The sequence below is a fragment of the Hordeum vulgare genome, chromosome 5H (genome assembly GCF_904849725.1).
Source record: "Hordeum vulgare subsp. vulgare chromosome 5H, MorexV3_pseudomolecules_assembly, whole genome shotgun sequence".
Lineage (NCBI taxonomy): Eukaryota > Viridiplantae > Streptophyta > Magnoliopsida > Poales > Poaceae > Hordeum > Hordeum vulgare.
In genome coordinates this window covers 332,287,823-332,310,674 of record NC_058522.1, presented here as the reverse complement: position 1 = coordinate 332,310,674, position 22,852 = coordinate 332,287,823, and the positions used below count along the sequence as shown (strand labels likewise).

At 44.5% G+C, this 22,852-nt stretch overlaps 1 protein-coding gene and 1 pseudogene across 1 annotated transcript in view; one reads left to right on the top strand and one right to left on the bottom strand.

Moving 5' to 3' along the window:
- The first annotated feature begins 3,522 nt into the window (after positions 1-3,522).
- On the top strand, positions 3,523-4,566 carry LOC123452743 (annotated as a pseudogene).
- Positions 4,567-9,268: 4,702 nt separating this feature from the next.
- LOC123396676 (protein NRT1/ PTR FAMILY 2.3-like) overlaps positions 9,269-22,852 on the bottom strand; it is a 76,874-nt gene continuing 63,290 nt past the window's right edge. The window contains exons 2-5 of the mRNA XM_045091545.1: positions 14,576-14,806; positions 14,242-14,459; positions 10,420-10,964; positions 9,269-10,331 (exon numbers count right to left, since the gene is read on the bottom strand). Of these exons, the coding sequence (XP_044947480.1) occupies positions 9,494-10,331; positions 10,420-10,964; positions 14,242-14,459; positions 14,576-14,806 (1,832 nt within the window). The 3' untranslated portion in view covers positions 9,269-9,493. The remainder of the gene's footprint in view (positions 10,332-10,419; positions 10,965-14,241; positions 14,460-14,575; positions 14,807-22,852) is intronic.

Genomic DNA, 22,852 nt, shown 5'->3' with positions numbered 1-22,852 from the left:
CAAGAAATTGAACGTTTCAAGGCGCAAATGAAGAACAAGTTTAGCATGAGTGATCTGGGATTACTCAGCTATTACTTGGGCATCGAAGTGAAGCAAAGCTCCGGAGAGATTTCCCTATGTCAATCGGCTTACGCGGTCAAGTTATTGGACAAGTGTGGCATGTCAGATTGCTACGCGACACAAGTTCCAATGGACCAACGTCACAAGTTGAACAAGCGTAGCTCAAATCCGCCGGTGGACACCACAATGTATCGAAGCGTTGTGGGCAGCCTAAGATATTTGGTGCATACCCGACCTGACTTGGCTTATTCAGTCGGGATCGTGAGTCGTTTCATGGAGAATCCGACAACCGAGCACATGAGCGCGGTCAATCAAATCTTGCGCTATGTGAAAGGCACCATTAATCTTGGTTGCACGTACAGAAAGGGAAAGGAAGGATTGATCCTTCGTGGATATTCAGATAGCGACATGGCAGGTGATGTTGATGACCGAAAGAGCACAACGGGCATGGTTTTCTACCTTGGCCCGAATCCGATTAGCTGGAATTCTCAGAAGCAAAAGGTGGTGGCACTGTCTTCATGCGAGGCAGAATACATAGCGGCAAGCACGGCGGCTTGTCAAGCAGTGTGGCTGAGAAGACTCCTAGCTATTCTTGCAAAGCGGGAGGTGCAGAAGGTATCACTGAAGATCGATAACCAAGCTGCAATCTCGTTGTGCAAAAATCCGGTTCATCACGAAAGGAGCAAGCACATAGATACCCGGTTCCACCATATCCGGGAGTGCATTGAAGAAGGGTTGATCGAGGTTCAACATGTGAACACGAAAGACCAACTTGCCGATATTTTCACCAAGTCCCTCGGTCGACAGAAGTTCATCGAGATGAGGAGGAAAGTCGGAGTGCAAGAAGTGAAGTCAAGCAACAAGATTGAGGAGGTGAATGTAGATGTTAATCATGTTGCTCATGTAGGATTAGGAAAGAAAGCCAAACCGAGTCCTAGTAGTATTAGGATTCCTAGTCCTAGTCTATTTCCATAGTCCCTTGTGGACGTGTATAAAAGACACCCTAGGGGTGTTGATTGTAACACCAGAAAAACGAAAAGCAATACAAAGCAAAGGCTCGACACGGGCCTTTAGCCATCAAATCCATCGATCAGTTTTATTCGTGTCGCTAGTTACGCAAGTTCCGTCAAGTAGCCGGCCGAAGCAAGAATCGCGTAGGCACGCCTGTACAGCTGCATACGCACGTTCAAAAGCCAACACTACTATCTAATGAGGATTTTTATCTATAGATTACTCATATCTGATGGGTTCATCAAATCTGAAGTGTTCTGTTTACCATGTAGGAATTGGGTACATGTATTTTATTTTAGTTGTGTAGGTGAAATTGGTCACAAGTATCTCAATGCTGACGTTTAGAAGAATAACATATATACTCTGCATTATTAGTTCGATTACGGTGCTATTGTGATGTTCCAGTAAATGGTAATATAGTTCATGGCATCCACATAAGATTTAGGAAATGACATCTTTCTGGTTGTTGTATATTTCAGGCCAGTGTACACTCACCCACCCGATGGTTTACTAAGTTTCGTACACAATCCACAAACACCACCATTCCCGGCAATGCCTCATCCATCAAATTTCCACCCTCCACGGCAAGGCCAATCTAGTATGGAAAATTTCCATTTTGTTGGTGTTCCCCCGCAATTTGGTTCATTTTCGACGCCGCCGCCACCACCACACACTAAAGCGATTCCATCATCGTCCCAGCCTGCTTCGGCCAAAGTAGCTCCATCATCTAGAGGTTCTTTGAAAAAGAAAAAACTTGTCGTCAACCTTGAAGATGATTCAGATCCTGCTAGGACAGCACAACGTTTAGCTTGGACATCAGATGAAGAGACGAGATTGGTAATGGGATTACTTTCCCTAATTCTCAAGTCATTCATTTTAGCTTATTTGCATGATCACCAATTATATCTATTCTCAATTGTAGGCAGGCACGTGGTTGGAGAACTCAACTGATCCAATCGATGGGAATAACAAGAAGAACGAGAAGTACTGGGATGATATTGCTGCTGACTACAACAGTATAACGTCAAGTGATCCGAAGAGGGATGCTCAACAACTCAAGCAACATTTCCATAAGGTGAAGACCAAGATCAATGCTTTCCATGGGGAGTAATGTGCTGTTAGTCAAGTGTACACAAGTGGTTATTCTGAGGAGCAACTTCAAGCAAAGGCCCTGGAGAAGTATGAGAAAAATCATAAGAAAACCTTCCAACATCTGCTTATGTGGAGGAAATTCAAGGAAAATGGAAAATGGTTGGCGTTAGTTGCAAGACTGAACGGTGAGAAAAATAAGAATCCACCGACGAGGATTGATCTCACATCTCATGTTCTCGATGTGGATGGTGAGAAGCGTCCTCTTTTAGGTCGCAATAAAGCTAGGGCTGAACGTGATGGTAAACGCAAGACCCCGGAAGTTGTAAGCGAGCTTGGCGACAAACTGGACAAGTTCATCGAGGTTCAGGCTGCGTCTAAGCAGGAGCATCAAAAGGTTATAGAATGTCAGCAACGCATGTCAAGTGAGAAGCTACAAACGGCAAGGCTCGCCAAAGAGACAAAGATGCTTGATGTTTACCAAAACCTATTGTTGGCCGACACAAGTGTGATGGATGAGAACGCAAAGGCTGCGCGTGCGAGGGCACTGGTCAATATGGAGTCAATGCTATTTCCGCAAGGAGGTTCAGGTATGCAAATATCTATATTTTTCACATGTTCTGCAAGATACTAGTAGATGGAAGTTTTCTATTGTACGTTCCTGTTCCAATATCGTTTCTTTAATAATCAGCAAGGTTCATCTAAACAATTAACAAACTCTCATTTTCTTGTTTCTTTTCTAGGACCTGGAGGAGAAGAAGCATCATGAAGTTGAGAGGCATGAATCCGTAGTGCAGATTTTGTTGGCACAAGTTGTTATTTTAATTTGTGAACTGAATGGATGTGTGTGTGTGTGTCAGTGAACGTGAACTGAATGGTCTCAGGCATGTGAACGGATTCGTATGGTTGCCTTTTGTTTGTATGTGAACAGTTGCATTTGTTGAGGTATGTGAACAGATGCACATTCACGGTTGACTTCTCATTTCCTATTCTCTTGCCAGTCCTATATAAGCTGAGACGTATAGGCACAAACACACTACACCCTCTTGTGGTGAACTAGCTTCTTTGAACATAATGTCTCACCAGCCCAATAATCCAGAAGACAAAGATGAAGAAGAAGAGCCAGCTGATCTGTACACCCTAGAAGAATATCTCGCCGAAGAGGACATCTTGGACTCTTTTGCGGGTGAGATTGTTGTTGATCTGAAGGGAAGACTTGAAGCTCTCCAAAGTTCTCTCAGGAGGAGTGGTCCAAGGATGTACAAGGACAGGCCTCGTGAAGAAATCCATGAACGGTTAGTTGCTGATTACTTCTGTGATAATCCTCTCTACAGCGACAAAGATTTCCGTAGAAGATTCCGGATGAGAAAACCACTGTTTCTACGCATTGTTCATGCACTTGGGGAGTGGTCTCCATATTTCACCTTAAGGGAAGACGCTGTTCATCGCCAAGGGCTATCTCCACTACAAAAGTGTACAGCCGCTATTCGCCAATTGGCATATGGTACCCCTGCAGACTTGCTTGATGAGCACATCAAGCTTGGGGAGAAAACTTCATCTGACAGCTTGAAGAATTTCACGGAAGGTGTGATTGAAATTTTTGGTGCCGAGTATTTGCGACGACCAAATACGGAAGATGTGGAAAACATACTTCATATCAATGAGAGTCGTGGTTTCCCTGGAATGTTAGGAAGTCTTGATTGTATGCATTGGCATTGGGAAAAATGTCCCATAGAATGGAGAGGTCAATTTGTTCGTGGAGATAAAAAGGTGCCTACACTTATTCTAGAGGCGGTGGCGTCACATGATCTTCGTATATGGCATGCCTATTTCGGTTTAGCTGGATCGAATAATGATATCAATGTGCTTAATCAGTCATCATTGTTCATTCAACAGTTGAAAGGACAAGCACCTCGGGTCGACTATTATGTTAACGGCAAACAATACAAACATGGTTATTACCTTGTAGATGGCATATACCCAGAGTGGGCCGCATTTATGAAGACAATATCTCTCCCGCAGACTCAGAAGCACAAGTTGTTTGCCCAACATCAGGAAGGAGCAAGGAAGGATGTTGAACGTGCATTTGGTGTTTTGCAGGGTCGGTTTTCTGTCTAACGCTATCCGGCTCGTTTGCATGATCGAGGCGATCTCCGGAGGGTCATGTTAGCTTGCATCATTCTTCATAATATGATTGTCATTGATGAAAAAGAGGAGGCGTCAGATATTCTCGATTTGAATGAGACTGCAAGCACATCGACAGTTCTACCACCGGTATTCAATCATGATGGAATGGAGGATTTCGCCGGCGTACTACGAAGAGATTCTGAGATCCGAGATCGCTCGGCACATAAAGCGCTTAAAAATGACTTGGTTGATCATATTTGGGAAAAGTTCGGGCCATAATAATATGTGTTCGTGAAATGATTTATGTAACCTGACATATGTTATGATTTTCTTATGATAATATATTGGTACTTTTAAATAATAATATCAAATGTGTACTCTGAAATTTGGTCATGTGTACGTATGCATAGGTAGTGTTTAGTAATGCCACAACTAGGCCACAATGTTGAAATGCAAATATGATCACCCAAGCAATTAAATACATCTTTGTAAGATACAACACTTAAGATACAATGCATTAGGATAGTAGTATCTTAGAATACACTACCACCTAGGATACTGCGCTAAGAAACCATGCATTACGGAAGGCCTTAGTGACTTGTAGTGTACGCAACGGCATGTGGAGTACAAAGCAAATAATCGCCTTTAATAAAATTTAGAATTACACCAAATCCTTCAAAATCATGAATTCATGCTTCGGCTTCTTGTGACTGACATATGTAACTATCGATAGTACCACATATCTAAGGGCCAAAGCAACAAACAACACTATGCAGTCCGTTGCATAATAACTACTCCTTGGAGTACAAAACACTGGAAGAAGCACACAAAGAAAGCCCATCAGGCTAAGGCAAGAAGAAAGACAAACCAAATCTAACCAGACACCTCACCATTTCTCAAAAAGAAAAAGGAAATCAGGTACGTGATCATGAAAATAATAGTTCAAGGCCCAACCTACAAATCCTATTTACATTGGTCCAAGGATAAGCCGCCTTCCCTGCCACTCGATTGGTATGATCATGGCCGCTAGATGAGAAACCAGCCCGTTCTTTTTCTTTGACGCCTCACAGCCGCTCGCTCACACCTCACATCACGTTCTTTTGCTTTCATGCCTGACGTACTAGCGTCTCTGGCTTATAGTAACATGCAGGAGCGTGCAACTTAGGTACTAGAAAGCGAAACAACAGCTGTCGCTGTAGCAACAAGGGCTGCAAGACCAGTTGCGGAGTGGCTTCGTACGAGAGCTCACAACTGTATGCCAACTCGCCGAGACGACGATGCTACGAGGGTGATCCGGCTGCTACGGGCATCACTATGAGGCCGCATGCGGTGCTGCGATGCTTAACAACGGTCTTTGCATCACCCTGACAATGGTGCGACCCTGACAATGGTGCGATGATATGCTTATTAAGTGTCAGTAGTGTGCTTCGGTGGCTGCGGTAATGCTGCTCGGCATCTCGGCTACTTCATGGTTGTTGTGACAACATGCTCCGACGACAGTGGTGATGCTACGAGACGTGTTGCGACGGTTGCAACATTGGCACAACAGCATGCTTCACACACTCCTTGTGCTTCGATGACTGCGACGATACCGTGATGACATGCTTCGACGGCCGTGCTGACGCTACGAGACGTGTTGTAGTGGTCGCAGCGATGGCACGATTACATGCTTTGAGTGCCCCCGGTGTGCTTCGACGGCCACGACAATGTTATGACGGTTTGCATCGACGGCCACGACGATGCTACGATGACGTGCTCTGAACAGTGGTGGCGACGTTGCAGCATCATACTTCAAGAAGACAACAACCACGGCTATGCTACGACCATACTTCAACAACCGCGGTGATGCTACGACGGTTTGCTTCGACGACCACGACGATGGTACGACAACGTGCTTCGAACGATGGTGTGATGTTGATACATCATGCTTCACAGTCACATCGATGCTACGATTTTATGACGGTTTGCTTCGACAGCCACAACGATGCTATGACGACGTGCTTCGAACAGTGGTGGCGACGTTGAGGCATCATGCTTCGACAACCTTGGCGATGCTACGACCATGCTTCAACAACCGCAATGATGCTACAAAGGTTTGCATCGACGACCATGACGATGCTATGACGATGTGCTTCGAACGGTGGTGTGATGTTTCCGCATCATGCTTCGACAATCACGGCGATGCTACGACCATGCTTCGACAACCGCGATGATGCTAGGACGGTTTGCATCGACAACGATGATTATGCTACGATAACGTGCTTCGAACGATGGTGTGATGTTGCCGCATCATGCTTCCACAATCGCAGCGATGCTACGATGTTACGACGGTTTGCTTTGACACCCACGACGATGCTACGATGACGTGCTTCAAACAGTGGTGGCGATGTTGAGGCATCATGCTTCGACAACCATGGCGTGCTACGATGGAGGCCCAGCTACTTCAATGATGCTGCAATGGCGTGTTTCATGACGTGACACTTGGCATGTTTCACGACGCAACACTATTGTAACCATAGCCATGGTTGTTTCAATGCTAGTGCAACGCCGTGCTTCTACGGCTGCAATGATGCGGTGATGGTCTGCTTCGACGGCTATTGCGATGCATAATAGGGAAAATTAATACATTATTTATGCCAAACCATATCTTTGGATGCATAGTCGGCTCGTAGTCGTCGAAAATTACTCTTTCCTAAGGGAAATTTCTCAACAATTTTTCCTTTGAGGGGACTGATTTTAAACACTCGCATGTAATAAAGAGCATTAGGTATATGAATTGCAAAACATATAATCATATAAGGATGCTTTTGTCCACGCCAAACTTTCACACATATGTTCTGATCGTAATTGAGTGTTGCGTAAATACATACTATAAGGATGCACTTTTGACGCAATAGGAGAAAGAGTCACAATCTCTCGTACTCATGCAGAAGAACTGAGCTCGTTTATTCAGATGACTCAACGGATTAGAAATTTCAATGAACATGATCATCTTAAACTTGATGTAATTGACCATGTGTGGCAAAAGTTTGGAAACGAGTGATGTCCTAGTTATAAGTTTGTAATCCATGTCTTTGTAATGCAGCTATCAATAAAAATGAGTGACGTAATCCATGTCTTCAACTAGCAGAAAGCAGTAAATTGTTCTTATAACAACTAGCAGAAAGCAGTAAATTGTTCTTACAACAACAACATATAGCTTACATTACTCTAGGCTGTGAGCAAGGATCTCCTTGTGCTTAGCTTGGTAGAACTGCTTTTGCGCATCAGTCATACCACTAGTGTCGATGAGCATGACCCTCTCATCTAATTCAAACTGTCTTCGTGCATCCTCCCTCTCGTTTCGTGCATCCTCCTTCTTTTTTAGTGCAATCTCCTCTTTTCGCAATTCAAGTTACTGCGCGTAGCGAGCATTTCTTGCTGCCTCTTTGATCTCATCCTTCCCTTGCTTTGCTGCCCACACAGTTTCTAATGAAAGCTTGCAAGCAATGTCATCAGCCTTACCTCTCTTGTCCTTCTTCACACCATCAGGTCTTTTCTCATGTTCAAGAGCATCAGTGCGTGTCGAGGTAGCATCAGTACGTACCGAGGATGCATCAGCCGGATCATTGGTGGCTGTGCCCGGACTTGCATCAATGGTCTTCTTTTGTTTCTTCACAGAAGTTTCAAGTTCTCTTGTCTGCCACTTTGGATACTTCGAAAACTCTATGTAGCAATGCATCAATGTGAAAGACTTCTTTTTTAGGATCCATTTCCTTGAACAAAATGTGTGCATCGTTTGTCTGCACATATAAATATATGGTTAAAATATGCACAACACATATAGAATATTGCACATCACATATTGGCGCATACCTTTTCTTCTATAGTCCTTCCACTTTCTTGCCTATTTAAAATCTGCTGAAGGCAACCACAAAATTTAGAGGTCTCTCTGTTAATGAATGTGTAACGGCAATTGATTGCATTATCATTTTGCTCCGGCCATGATGATTCCTTCTGTCTGTTGTAGTACTCTGAAATTCTAGCCCAATAAGTATCTCGGTTTTGATCTGTCCCAAACTTGTATTTGCCCATGCTGCTATGAGAACCTTGTTCTCATCACTAGACCAATTTTTTCCTTTGTTGGATTTTGCTTTCTCTGTTATTGCAGAACGATGCTGAGTTGATGGAGTTGCCTGCTCTCCAATTGGACTATTTGGTTGTGTTTGTGTGTAACCAAAATCAATGGTGTCCAAGAAGTCTTGGTCATCATCCATCTGACTTCAAATTAACAGCAATAGTTCAATTGGCAGCTATTTTACACCACAATCTGAATCAAATTGACAACAATAGACAAAAAAAGGCGTGTAAAATTGACAACAATCTAAATGTTCAGAAGTTTCAGTCCCATGCCTCCTACCCCTCCCGTCGCTGCCTTCGCTCCCCCTGCCCGTCGCTGGCTCGCTGCCTCTCCCCCTCCCGTCGCTGGCTCGCTACCTCTCCCTCTCCCGTCGCCGTCTCTCCCCCTCCCGTCGCTGCCCCTCCCTACCTCTGCCCAGGCCGCCGCCCTACCTCTCCTCATCTGCAGGTAGCGTCGGCCGCCGCCCTACCTCTCCCCATCTGCAGGTAGCGCCAGCCGCCGCCCTTCCTCTGCCCAGGCCGCCGCCCTACCTCTCCCGAGGCGCAGGTAGCGCCGGCCGCCGCCCTACCCCTCCCGTCGCCAGATCTGGCTGCAGGGCATGCAGCCCCTCGTCCCCGCCCTCCCGCTCGTGAGCTCGACCAGAGAGGAAGAAGTTACCTTGGGCGGCGGCCGGAGAAGAACGCGACGGCGATCTGGGGCGAGGTAGGGCCGCGGGACGAAGCAGGCGAGCTCATGAGCGTGGCTTGGTCGTGGTTGTTTCCATGCCTCGTACCGTCGTGGCTGGGTGTGGATGTTTTACACCCCCTTTAACACAAGTCGCTGGGAGGTAAAAAAACTGCTGGGATCATGCATATTTACTATACACGTTAATATAGAGGATCCACTAGAGATGCTCTTAGCTAAGGTATAAGAGCCACGGAAAGCTGCGCCAAGTAAAAAAAGTCATACAAGAGCCATGTAGTACAGCGTCAAGTAAAAGAAACATACGGAAGCCTGAAGGGCAGCATGCAAGAGCAACACGTGTGAAGCCAGCGACCAGATTGATTTTTGGATAAAATCAATTGGTGGATCCAAAGTGTTCTCCATTTACATTACCATGGTGGTCGATTGGTTTTGATACCGATATCGGCTGACACAAATGAGGAAATAGCCAAAGTTCACAGTCACCGCCACAGCCAGTGTCCAGTACACGTTGTCCAGCCTCGCCTGGTTTATGTTCTCCGGCAGCCATGCGGTGACCCGTCTCACCACGTCGACGAACACTGTGCTGAGGTAGAACCCCATGGCGATGAGCAGCGGCGCCATGGCCGTCGCCAAGCTCCGCAACGTCTTGGGGAACTCCAGATAGTAGAAGGCCATGTTTCCTGGGAAGTGGAGGGCCTCTCCGATTCCTACGACACCAAGAGGAAGGAGGAGCCACAATACGGACATGGGGGTAACCCAGCCGGCCTCCCCATCGGCACCGTCGTGCGCGTGCACGACGCTTAACCTTCGGCGCTCCACCAGAGCTGCCACCACCATGCCCGTAATGTTCACGACGTGGCCGAGCCCCACGCGCTGCAGCGGGGACGGCGGCATGCCGGTGATCCTGCGCCAGAGCGGGAAGACAGCACGGTCAAGGACCGGGGTGATAGCGATAAAGGCCACGAGCGAGCAGACGGTGATGGATCCTGCTGGGATCTTGAAGCGCGGTCCGAGGGAGCGGTCCATGGCGAGAGCCTGCAGGATGATCATGCCGATCATCACCCCGATGGACACGCTGATCATTATACCCGATGACCACAGCGGGAAGACGCCGAGCACAGACTTGAGATCCTCCACTTGCTGCACCTTGCACAGCCGCCATCCGCTTGTACGACGGCCACCAGACGCATCACCCATGGGGTTGTCGGTGGCGGTGATCATGGCGGCACGGTTAAGGAAGCTGGAAGCAAGATGGCATGAGCACGAATGTCAGCACATACCAACGCTCATCCTTCTTCCAGAAATCGGAATACTGGAATGGCACCAACCTTAATCGTTTACTTGGAGCACCCTCGCCGGCCGAGCCCGCCACGGCATTGTCTCCCACGTAGTACTGCACAGGACCTAGAGCGCCGACATGGACGCGAGCCTTGTGCACGGCGGCCACGACGACGCGGGCCAGCTCGGAGTACGGGCTGCCCTTTGCCGCGGGCATCCGGTAGTACCGCGCGCCTAGGAGAAACAGGGCCAGACTGAACGCCGTCGCGGCGAGGCAGACGCCGAAGCCCAGGGCCCAGGATACGCCGTCCTGGATGTAGACGATGGCCGTGTCGCCGACCAGGAAGGAAGCGGAGAGGAAGACAAAGTACCAGTTGAAGAAGGTGTCCTGCTCGCGCTCGCCACCGAACTGGTCAGCGCCCATGGTCGCTACGTTGAAACGCGTCCCGCCGGTGCCAATGGCTAGAAGGGAGGCCGCGGCGTACAGCACGGCAAGCTGCTCGGGCGTTCCGCGCTGGCACGCGGCGGACGGCGCCGGGCAGTGCGGCGGTCGCAGGGACGGCAATGCCGCTGAGAGAGTGAACAACACAAAGGACTGGAAAATGACATTGGATGGGCAGGAAATTAATTAACAGTGCTCCAAAAAACAAACATTAATTGAATAAATAATTGTTCAAGAGAGAATATCACATCAAAACCAAGTTCATGTTTTTATGTGTGGAAAACCACTTCGAAAGTTTTGAAAAAATCTAAAGAAATGAGGAAATTGAAAGGATGATATTCCATTGCCATGCGAAATTTCAATTTCAAACACATTACCATTTACGAGCTATAGAAGGAACAAATTCAGCAATGAATATCGATGTTTACTGCACAATGCTATTCAATGCTGATTTTGTTTTCTTTTTCTGTACAATGTAAACGGTACTAATGTGTTTGGGAGTTTCACATGCTAATAGAACATCACCCTCTTAACAATCTTGTTTTGTTTTGAGATTTGTTCGAAACTTCAAAATATCACTTCACATAGTTTTTACTGGTTTCCATCAAAACTTAGTTTTCACCAGAACTTTGTTTCCATGTGATATCCACCATAAATGGTACTGTAATGCTCAAGAAGTGCTTTTATGTAGAACAAAACTGATGATGTGCATGCGATGTTTTTTTTTGAAACGCTCATGCCGTGGTTTGAAGTCTGATTTTGATACAACACAACTGTGAGCCGAGTTGTTCCTGCAACCATAGCCTTCAATGTCGATGTTTTCTTTAATTAACTCCTTTGAGCCACATGATTCAATCCGTACGAGTTGTTTTTGACTGATAACAGTGCATGTGATTCATCGTAGTACTAGCTACTCATGCTGGTAATAAATCATTGGTTATTGGCAATGAAAGGAGCATACCCATGGACGTTGTTTGTCACAAACATAATTGTTATTAGTTGTCAACGTCATCGCATTAATGTCAAGTGGTCATGTTTGTATAATTACGTGTAGTTGTTTCTGGAGAGAGTGAGACATGACAACAATAAGTCTATAATTTCTATTGGTATTGATTACGAGCTTTAATTATGTATGTTACACATCAAACAATAATCTATATCTATACTTCTTCTAAAAACAAGAGTGTTGATTTCTGCAACTAATTCCATCCATATTGGGATTGGCGTAAGTTATGAAAAGGTGGCCCAGAAACTCCCCCCTTGACAAGGCAGGAACATTAACATTGTTGGACGAACCATTCTTGTGAAGTCCGCGTTATCCTCCGAGGCCATCAACTATCTCATCGCACTCGATATTCCGGTTGGGACCACTGTTGATATAACTAAGATTCAAAGATCCTTCTTATGGTCCGGCACAGATAAGGTGTCAGGAGGACAGTGCAAGGTTAACTGGTAGCTAGTTTGCGGACCCTTAAACCTGGGTGGAATCCTCGACCTCGATAAATCCTTTAGAGCACTCAGGCTTCGGTGGCTATGGTTTCAATGGGTGGACCCCAAAGAGCTTGGATTAGTTTTGACATCCCTTGCGATGATGCCAACACAAGTCTTTTCTACTCTGCGACGACTGCTACCATAGGTGACGACACCAAGGCGAGTTTTTGATTCGTGCTCTAGCTACAGAGGCAAAAGCCAAAGGATGTGGCTCTGGGTATCTTCGCCCTTTCAAAGCGCATGAATACCTGTGTGGCAAAGGCTCTGACAAATAGTGACTGTATCCGTCACATCGACATGCAGGGATGCCTCTCTATTGACTACATACAACAATTCGTCAATCTATGGAGCAAGGTCGAGGAGGTTCAACTTGCGTCCGACACGGAGGATATCATTCAATGAAAATTTACGTCGGACGAATGCTACTCTGCTGTCATGGCCTATAGAATGCAATTCGTTGTACTGATAAAATCTAACATGCCTAGGGTGGTCTTGATGGTCTGGGCGCTTCCTAAAATGAAATTCTTCTCATGGCTTATTTTCCGAGACAGTGTTTGGACGGCAGATAGACCTGTCCGTAGGGACTGACCCAATTACGGTCTTTGTCGGCTTTGTAAAAGAGAATCAGAATCTTTCGCACAACCCATGTTTAAATATCGCTACTCGGTCAAGATTTGGAATATTGTCAACGATTAGCTGGGGATACACTCGCAGACGACCGCATGGGCCGATCTCCCATCCGTTCACCAACAGACTTCTCAATGACCCAAACATGAAGGCCTTGAACTCTCTGAAGATGTTAATGTGTTGGGCAATTTGAAACGAAAGGAATGCAATAATCTTTTAAAACAAGGCCTGCTTGCCCACTCACGTACTTTCATCTATCAAGGCGGAGGCGCAGCTAGGGGTGAGAGGAGGGGCCAAGTATCTTGGAAACATTATTCCAGCAGAGTGATATCTTTGTTTCTTATATCCGGCCTTTGTGGCCATGTAACCAATAATCCATCCGTACTCTTCTCTGCTTAATTAACGAGATGAAGCAAATCTTTTACCTCCGCTTAAAAAAATAATTATTATGAATACATGCTCGCTCGACCAAATTTTGCCCGTTTATGAGAAATGAAGGTCGAGCTGTGGAAATGTGTATTTAAACATGAGAAATGAAAGTTAAGATGTTCCAAAGCTTATCCTTAGCAAAATATATTATGTAACCTGCTTTACGAATAAACCACTTCACATTCTACAGTGGACATGCTGGTCCTTTCCTTAAGATGTAGGTTCGAGGAGTTTAGTCTAAATATGACCACTTTTTGAAATTTTAGTTAAATTGTGCAAATACTTCGAGTTAATGGACTAATGACATATTTCACTATTTCATCATTGGACTGAAGAGCTTCTTCCATGCTTCCTAGGCTATTTTCCTTGCATGGTTTAATAAAATAAGCTAGCCAAGTCAGTCATTTGAACACAGTGAGATAAATCATCCAGACAAAATGATAGCAAACCTAGTCAATAGATATAGTTTGATACATACTTTCCTCCGTCTAGTATTAGTTGAGACTCAAAAACAATGTATATATTATTCTCTCCGTTTTTAAATAATTATAGTTGTAGAGAACTAGTCTAGTTCTCCTCAACAACAATTATTTAGGTACATAGGGGGTAATCCCTCCGTTCCAAAATTATTGTTTTAGATTTGTCTAGATATAAATGTATCTAGTCACGTTTTAGTATTTAGATACATCCTTTTTTAGACAAACCTAAAACAAGAATTTTGGAACGGAGGGAGTATTTGCTAAGGCTTTATAGTTGATCTGTTCCATCCTATATTCCCGTGCACTACTTCTTGTTTTTCTGAGCCGATGCCTATGCACTACATCAAATCCCAAAACGTATACTCGGCAAGTTTTGAACAGAGGAAGCAGGTGCACGTACGCACCAGAACGTTGATGGCTGCGCCGGCGAGGATGACCGGGAAGCAGCCCAAGTAGGAGTCGGAGAGGATGGCTCCGGCGACAGGGACGAAATTGAGCGAGCCGCGGACGATGTTGGCGATCTGCGCCGCGTCGATGCTGTCCACGTTGTACTGCTTGATCAGGTAAATCTGCAGGTTGCTGGTGGTTCCGTTGATGGCCAGCCCCAGCCCAAGCATGCTCCCTGCATGCATGCTCACACGAAACACACGCATGCATGTGCAGGACACATGTTTGTTTTGAGTTCTAAATTGTGTGGTGGAAGCGAGGAAGAGAGAGAGAGAGAGAGAGATCACGAACCGGCTATGAAGGGAAGGGTGATCCATCCTCCTTGCTTCGTCTCTCCCTTCGCTTGCCCTTCTTGGTCGGATGGCTTGGGCTCAGGTCTCGGCGAGCCCTCCATCTCTGCTTCTGCCACTGCTCCTGGCTTCTTTGGTGTCGAAAATGGGGCTTGAAGTACACGGATTCTGCTACGCGTACATAGATGTATATATGCCAAATGGAAGTAGGGTCTCTTGCTGGGTTGGATAGCTTGTGAAGAAATAAAAAAAAAATCTCAAAACAGAGGCAAAAGATAACGAATTAAATTTTGATCAACTGGTAGTTGTATGTTATTTATTTTGCTAACCAAAATCAATGCTGTGTTTAGACATTAATCTGTAGCACTAAATGACGTTAAAATTATCCGCAACCATATTCATACGAGTCTCTATCCATTTGTTGATGGGTCCGGACATCTTTTTCCCGCAAACCCAAAGTAAAATGATTTTTTTATTGTTCGGGCTTGTTTTGTTGTGCCCCTATTGTAGAGTTCTTCTCTTCTCTTGTTTACCTGTGTAACTTTCTTTGAGGACACCTATTCGAGTGGATTGATTGTATCGTTTATTTCTTTATCTATATAAGGGGGTGTGGAGCCTTTTTTCGTAAACCCGAAGCAAACTGGGGAAGGGAAGGGAGGCTTTGCGGGCGTTCGGACCACCGTCGCACGCTTTGGATGACCCTAGTCCACCTAAAACCCTCTCCCTCACATGCGCCACCCTCCCCGAAGTGGTCAGCACCGCATTCGGCCTAGAGCGGGCGCGACCTTTGACCGACAACATTGAAGCGGCATGCCAACCGAGAGCATTGCCCGATGCACGTGTCTTTCGCTATATGCATATCACTGATACGTCTCCATCGTATCTATAATTCTTGATTGTTCCATGTCAATATTATACAACTTTCACATATTTTTGGCAACATTTTATATGATTTATTGGACTAACATATTGATCTAGTGCCAAGTGTCAGTTCCTGTTTGTTGCATGTTTTTTGTTTCGCAGAATATCCGTATAAAAAATTGTCCAAACGCGGTACAAATTTACGGGGTATTATTTTGAAATATATGTGATTTTTGGGAGGTGGAATCAACGTAAATAGAGGCCCACGACCTCCACTACCTACCAGGGCGTGACCCATACCCCTTGGCGCGCCCTGCTCTCTAGTGGCCACACCATGAATCGGTTGGGGCTCTTCTTCGGGGTGCAAGAAACATAATTTATGGAAAAACATTCGTGTAAAAATCTCAGCCCGATCGGAGTTATGGATCTTTGGGAATTTAAGAAATGGTGAAGGGCCAGAAAACAGGAACGCGAAACAGAAGAGAACAGAGAGGGAGATCCAATCTCGGAGGGTGTGAGATCGATAGAAGAGGTGTCTAGAGGGGGGGGGGAGAATAGACTACCTGCATAAATTAAAATCCTAGCCTTTTCCCAAATTTAACGGTTGACAGATTTTAGCATTCTAACAATTCTAGTGCATCCTACACATACTACTCAACAAGTATGGCAGCGGAAAGTAAACACTTTGCACATGTAGTAAGGAGTAGAGTTTAGGAAGACCAAAGGCAAAGAAGTTGACACGACAATTTTGGCATGGCTCCGATAGGTGGTGCTATCGTACGTCCATGTTAGTGGAGACTTCAACCCATAGCGGGTAACGGTTGCGAGAGTCCATGGAGGGCTTCACCCACAAGGGTCCATGAAGAAGCGGCCTTGTCTATTCCACAATGGCTTCCGTCCACATAGACTAGCCGCACTCACGGTAGATCTTCATTAAGTAGGCGATCTCCTTGCCCGTACAAACTTCTTAGTTCAACTCCACAACACGAAGTAGGAGGCTCCCAGGCGACCTAACCAATCTAGGAGGCACCACCCTCCAAAAGGTATTAGATGTGGTAGAACGATGAACTCCTTGCTCTTGTGCTTCAAAATAAAGTCTCATCAACACTCAATCACTCTCTCTCTGATTTGGCATGGATAGGAGAGATTGATCTTGTGAAAATCAACTTGGAGAGGCTAGAGATCAAGTTTCAAATGATTGGATTAGAATATCTTGGTCTCAACACATGAGTAGGTGGCTCTCTCTCAAAAATATGGATCTGACAAGTGTAGGTGTGTTCTGAGTGCTTCCTCTATGACTGAGAGGTAGGTGCAGGGATATATATAGGCATCCCCCAAAATCCAACCGTTACAACATTATTGCCCGACTCCGTGACACCGAAAAGAATCTCGGTGGTACCGAGTTGCACTAAATGTGGCAAATTTTGAATTCTCGGTGAGACCGATATAGGAATATCGGTGGTACCGATACGATGACCTTGACTAGTTTCCAAATCTTGGCGAGACCGATTTCAAACTCAGAAATTCCGATTCTTAAAATCTTCTCAAGAGCAGGTTGGTCACTGAATCTCGGTGGCACCGAGAGGAATGTTGGTGGTACCAAGATGGTAGGGTTTGGCAAAGGATTTGTCTCGTGGAAAATCGGTAGGGCCGAATGGAAATTGTTGGTGGCACCGATTTTGCTGTTATGGTTTTGGACAAAGATATTTTGTGGGAGAATGTCTGAGTATTTTTGGTGGCTACCTCTAAGAATTTGAGAAACCAATTCATCATGATACCTCATCCCCTTTTAATAGTATTGGCTTTCCTATGGACTCAAAGTGATTTCTCACAAAGTATAAAATGAAGAGTCTTCTTTCTTGAAGCTTGAGCCAATCCTATTCCTTCCTTGCATTCAAGGGGCATCTCCTCACAATCCTATAGCCAAGGCTCTAGGTGGACTATACCTGAAATATATTAGGTAAAAGTGTTAGTCCAAGAGACAATGCATGTTGTCATGAATTATCAAAACCACCAAGGGAGCATATGTGCTTTCATAGGGGCTCCTTCCCTTCACCGCCATGGAGGCCATGGACGAGAGGGGGAACTCTCCTCCCATCTAGGGGGAGGCCTAGGAAGAAGGCGGGTGGATCTCTCCCCTCTCTCCCGGTGGCGTCGAAGTGTCACCGGGGCAAGGAGCGTGACGGCGATCTACATCAACAATCTTGCCGCCGTCAACACCAACTCTCTCCCCCTCTATGCAGCATTGTAACACCTCTTTTCCCATCGTAACTCTCTACTTAAACATGGTGCTCAATACTACATACTATTCCCCAATGATATGTGGCTATCCTATGATGTTTGAGTAGATCCGTTTGTCCTATGGGCTAATTAGTGAAATTTCTACGATTAGTTTAATTTTCTTGTGGATATGTTAATGTCCTTTGGTTCCACCATAGGTTAGTTGTATGTTGATAGGACTATGCATCGGAGGGCAAGAGTGATAGAATACTTCTTCCTAACATAGAAATTGATGCATATGGGATTGAAGGGGGACCAATATATATCTTAATGGTATGGTTGGGTTTTGCCTCAATGAACGTTAGTAGTTGTGGATGCTTGCTAATAGTTCCAATCATAAGTGCATAGAGTTCCAAGTAAGGGATGACATGCTAGAAGTGGCCTCTCCCACATAAAAACTTATTGTCGATCTAGTAATGTGGTCAATTTCCTAGGGACAACTCCTTCTCTTGTGTTACAAAGAAATTGCTACTACACTACTATATTTATTATCTTGCAATTTATTTCTAGTTTTATTCTCGCAAAGTACTTCTAGTTTTATCCTTGTTTTAGGTAAAGCAAATGTTAAGTGTGCATAGAGTTGTATTGGTGGTCGATAGAACTTGAGGGAATATTTGTTCTACCTTTAGCTCATCGTTGGGTTCGACAGTCTTATTTATCGAAAAGGGCTACAAACGATCCCCTATACTTGTGGGTTATCAAGACATTTTTGGCGCCGTTGCCGGGGAGCAATAGTGTGGGGTGAATATTCTCCTGTGTGCTTGTTTGCTTTATCACTAAGTAGTTTTTTTTTATTTTGTTCTTATTTTATATCTTTAGTTATGGGTAGAAAATGTAAAATACCAAAAAAAATAGTTGTACCAACGAACCAATGGTTGAAGAACCACCCAAAATCTATCATACTGCTGAAGCTTTTTTACTTGGATCATTTTCGATCCCTATGTGCTCGTGCTGAAACCCCAACTAGTTTAGCTGAGGGCAAATCATTAGATGAGGATGCTTATTATGTGCGACACCACTTATCTCAAAAAGGGAAACTTTTATGGCATCATATTAATACTTTGCATTGCTATGCTTTGAATTCATGTGAAATATATGATTTTACTTGTTGTTCGAAGACCCAAAGATACACCTTCCCTACCAATGTGAGCCTAGTGATTATGGAAACTTATCTTCTTATGCTAAAGGTGTTTATATGTCGGGACCCCGACTTGTAGGTCGAGATCGCCGAATGTACGTGCTTAGTGGTCCTAGAGATCAATGCTCAGTGAACACATAGAAACTGAATAACAAGAGTCTTACATCCATACATACCGTCTGATACAAATAAGGACCATTGAGGTCAAGTCTTACATAGGTACGACCTTGTAGGACAACACACCAAACTCAACTAATAGCGGAAATCTTGGTTGAAAGTGTGAACCCATGCCATTAGCCTTAACGTACAAGCATTCTGAGTGAGAAGCGTCCTAGCTCGCAGGAACGTCACAAAGGTACTCTTGACTATCTCCTGTTCTCTCTTACATGGTCAATGAAATAACCAGTGGCAAACCAATGAGTACTTTGAATGTACTCGCAAGCAACCCATGATGTGGAACAAGGCAATAATGAAGCATGATATATCACTAGTATACAGTTTTTGCGGAAAGCAAGTTTTCCCTCAATTCAGTAACATGATCAAAAGCTTGTACGAACATGCATCATAAGCTAAGTGGTAACCACATGAACAGGTTACATATATCAATATCTCAACCGAGGGATGAACACCTCATGTTCACCTTCCATGCCAAGTCGTCTAACTTGACCCGGGTAACATCTTCCTCACCCACCATCTTTTGCACACACACACACACATTTGGTTTATGTGAAAAAGACTGGACATAGTTTAACCATGATTACCCAACTATCCTTGACCGTGGGCACGGCTATTCGAATAGTTTTACACTCTGCAGAGGTTGCGCACTGTACCCACAAGACTCGGGGAACTTTCGTGTAATCCATGACTCGCGGTATGTAACATTCCCGAGGTAAGCACCTGAACAATGCCTTTCCCCTGACGACCCTAAACAAAGAGTCCACTGTATTGGTGCCCAGTCCACATGATGTACATCTTACGAGCCTCACTCTAGATCGTATCATCCATGCAGGGACCAACGGTGTTCCCGGAACCTGTAAAAACAGCATAGTCATCCTGCGTGGCACGACCCCATCGCGAGAGTGACCATATCACTCCCGTCACTAGTAATCCGGGCTCTTTGCTAGCATCGACCAAGATAATCAACAAAGCCCCGTTCCCATATTGGGGTATCATGGCCGCACATGTAATGTTGGGATGGTCGACGCATCTTAAATCTCTCCTTGTTTCCGAAACCACACACACATAAAACCTTTTTCCTGTACACCACTTCTTTCTCAAGTGGTCACCATCTCAACACCATCACCCTCGGGCATTAGTGGGACCCGATGGTTTTTTTGAAAAGCTTTTGAAATCACCTCCGTGTTACCATCACCATGCATATGCTCATCCTATGCGTAGCACTACTAGCAGACTATCAACTTTTTATCTGCGTCACCCTCATAGGTGGTAGGGTCAAGCTCAAATTCAAGTTTTATCGAGGAAGCATCGTAAACACCATACCGAGGGGTTTACCGATTCAATCATGATCGTGTGCATCATAATGAAACAATAAACATGGCATGCATGAAAGTATTTTCTCAGACATGGTCAAAGGGCTGCTTGCCTTGCTCAAATAGGTCTCCGGGGTCTTCAAGGTCTTCCGATCCAGCTCCGAGTACTCCGTTTATTTGGCCAACTATCGTCAAAAACAACAACGATAAGCCACACAACAAGAGGAACACAAACTGCTCTATAAATTGGAGTTTTATTTGTGTTGGACATCTCTGGTCATAAGAAAAATGCCTAAAGTTGTTCTAAGGGATTTAGATCACCAGAGATTTTTGAATGGTGGAAATGGAGGCATCAGTGGCCTCACAAGAAGCCTACAGAAAATATTCTGCTAAAAAGGAGTCGAGGCACTCATTTAATAGGGCATGATTTTAGAAATATTTAGGAAGTGGTTCCACTTGAATTGGAGTTGGCATGAATTTCCTATGGATTTTTCTAACATGTAATAAATAGAAATAGGTGCTATTAATTTGATGCAACCCAAATATGGCACAGAAAAATGTTGATTAAGGATAGAAAATTAGAGCATGATTTTATAAGTCTCTGGAAATTGGAATCACTCCATTTGGAGTTGATTTGAGCTGTGTAGGAATTTTGTAATGTGGGTTTGAAATATTGAAGTTTTAATTAGGACCGTGAAGAAAAAATTCTGGAAAATGGGCAATGCACATATTTGGATAGAATATGATTTCAGGAGTCTGTAGTAACTTGAATCAACATTTTTGGAGTCCATATGAATTTGTTATGATTTAAATACTCCATGTGAAAAAAATAAGAGAAAGAATAAAGGGGGTATACCTAGGTGGGCCTAAGCCACGTAGTGGGCACAACTTAGTGCTGGAGCACACTGGGCCGGCCTAGTCGCTCAGCCAAGCGAGCAGAAGTGGCCACGCAGGAGGCGTGCTGCCTAGAGTACATCTCCCACGCGGGAAAACACACGCGTGAAAACTTATACGGGGCAGGCCCGACCGCTGGGTCAGTGGCATGCGGGCCCCGCTTGTTAGGCTCGTCCCCTACCTCCCACGTGAACAGGGAGAACAGGGGAGGCGAGGCCACGCGAACACAGGCACCGATCTGACGACTCAGGTCGTCTCCCGCGGTGCTTCGGCCGCCTGTGCGGTCGGGGCGATGAGCCGCGTCCGCCTCAGCCCCTATTTCTGCAAGAATCAAGTTTCAAAAGGGCTGCTCATTTTTCCCACATGAGCATGCCATATCTTTTCTTGAAATAGTGCATTGGACTACTAGAGATGCTCTGGAAGGATGTGGGGGCATTGGCTTGAATATAATTATTGAGAGAGGGGTAAAATAGGTGTTGCCAAGGTAAAAAGGAGAGGTAGAGAGATGGAGTCACCTTCCAATAATTGACCAGAGGCCATGGAAAGGTTACTGGAGGTAAAATAGGGTGAGGTAATACTGTGGTAAATAATTGGGCTCAAGGAGTTAGTAAAAGGGGTCAAAGAAGCAAGTTTGATAAATGAGCAGAAGGTGTTTGATGGGTGTTAGGGCTAACAAATGGATTCCAATTGCTATGAAACTTAACATGATCACATGATAGGTTAAAATAAGATTGAACACCAAATGTGGGATTTTTTGGAGAAAGTTTCCAATGTAGACTTGAAAAACTTAAGACATAGGCAAAAATGACTTTCTGAAGATAAAACCATGCAATTTTAGTTCCCAGAAATGCACCACTTGGTCTGGTGACAATATTTGAGTATTAGAGCATGTCCAAAAAGTTTGGGATTAATTGGAGGAACTTCACAACATAAAGTTTCCCAATTCTAGAAATCAACAGAGATGGTTTTGAGGGGTTTTGGACAAGTTAATCTATTCTCCTTGATGCACCACTTGGTGCGGATGCATTATTGGAGCATAAAAACATATCCACAAAATTTGAGCACAATTGGAGACACTTGGCAATGTAGCTAGAGTTGCTCAAATTTGGATCAGGAAAGATAGGGTTTTGGAATATATAGCTGAGTCAAATAACCTTGGATTGAGATGAAACTTGGCAAGATCATCACATATATCATGTGTTAATTTTTAGAATTTTACTAGAATTTATTGTGAATATTCCAAAAGCTTGAAATAGGCAGAAAAGGTTTTGAAGGGTTTTATCCAATATTTTGAACATGACCACGCATTGAAACTATTACATATAGAATATATATATATCCACTGAGTTTCCCTAAATTTCCCCAAATATTTTGAAAGCAAGAAAAATAATCTTCCTTTGTAAAAGATCATTTCTGGCCTCAGAAAAATGTTTTTAACTAAAATAGGAAAATAACGTTTAAAATATTTTTTTTATTTTGGTAAGTCCTTTTCACAATGGGATTCGGATAAAATAGTTTCGGCCGAATAACACCCCTAATTTAAGGACTTGTAGTTCAAATCCCAACTTAGGGGGTTTTGAAAGTTTAAATTAAATAAATGATTTTTGGTCAAAAT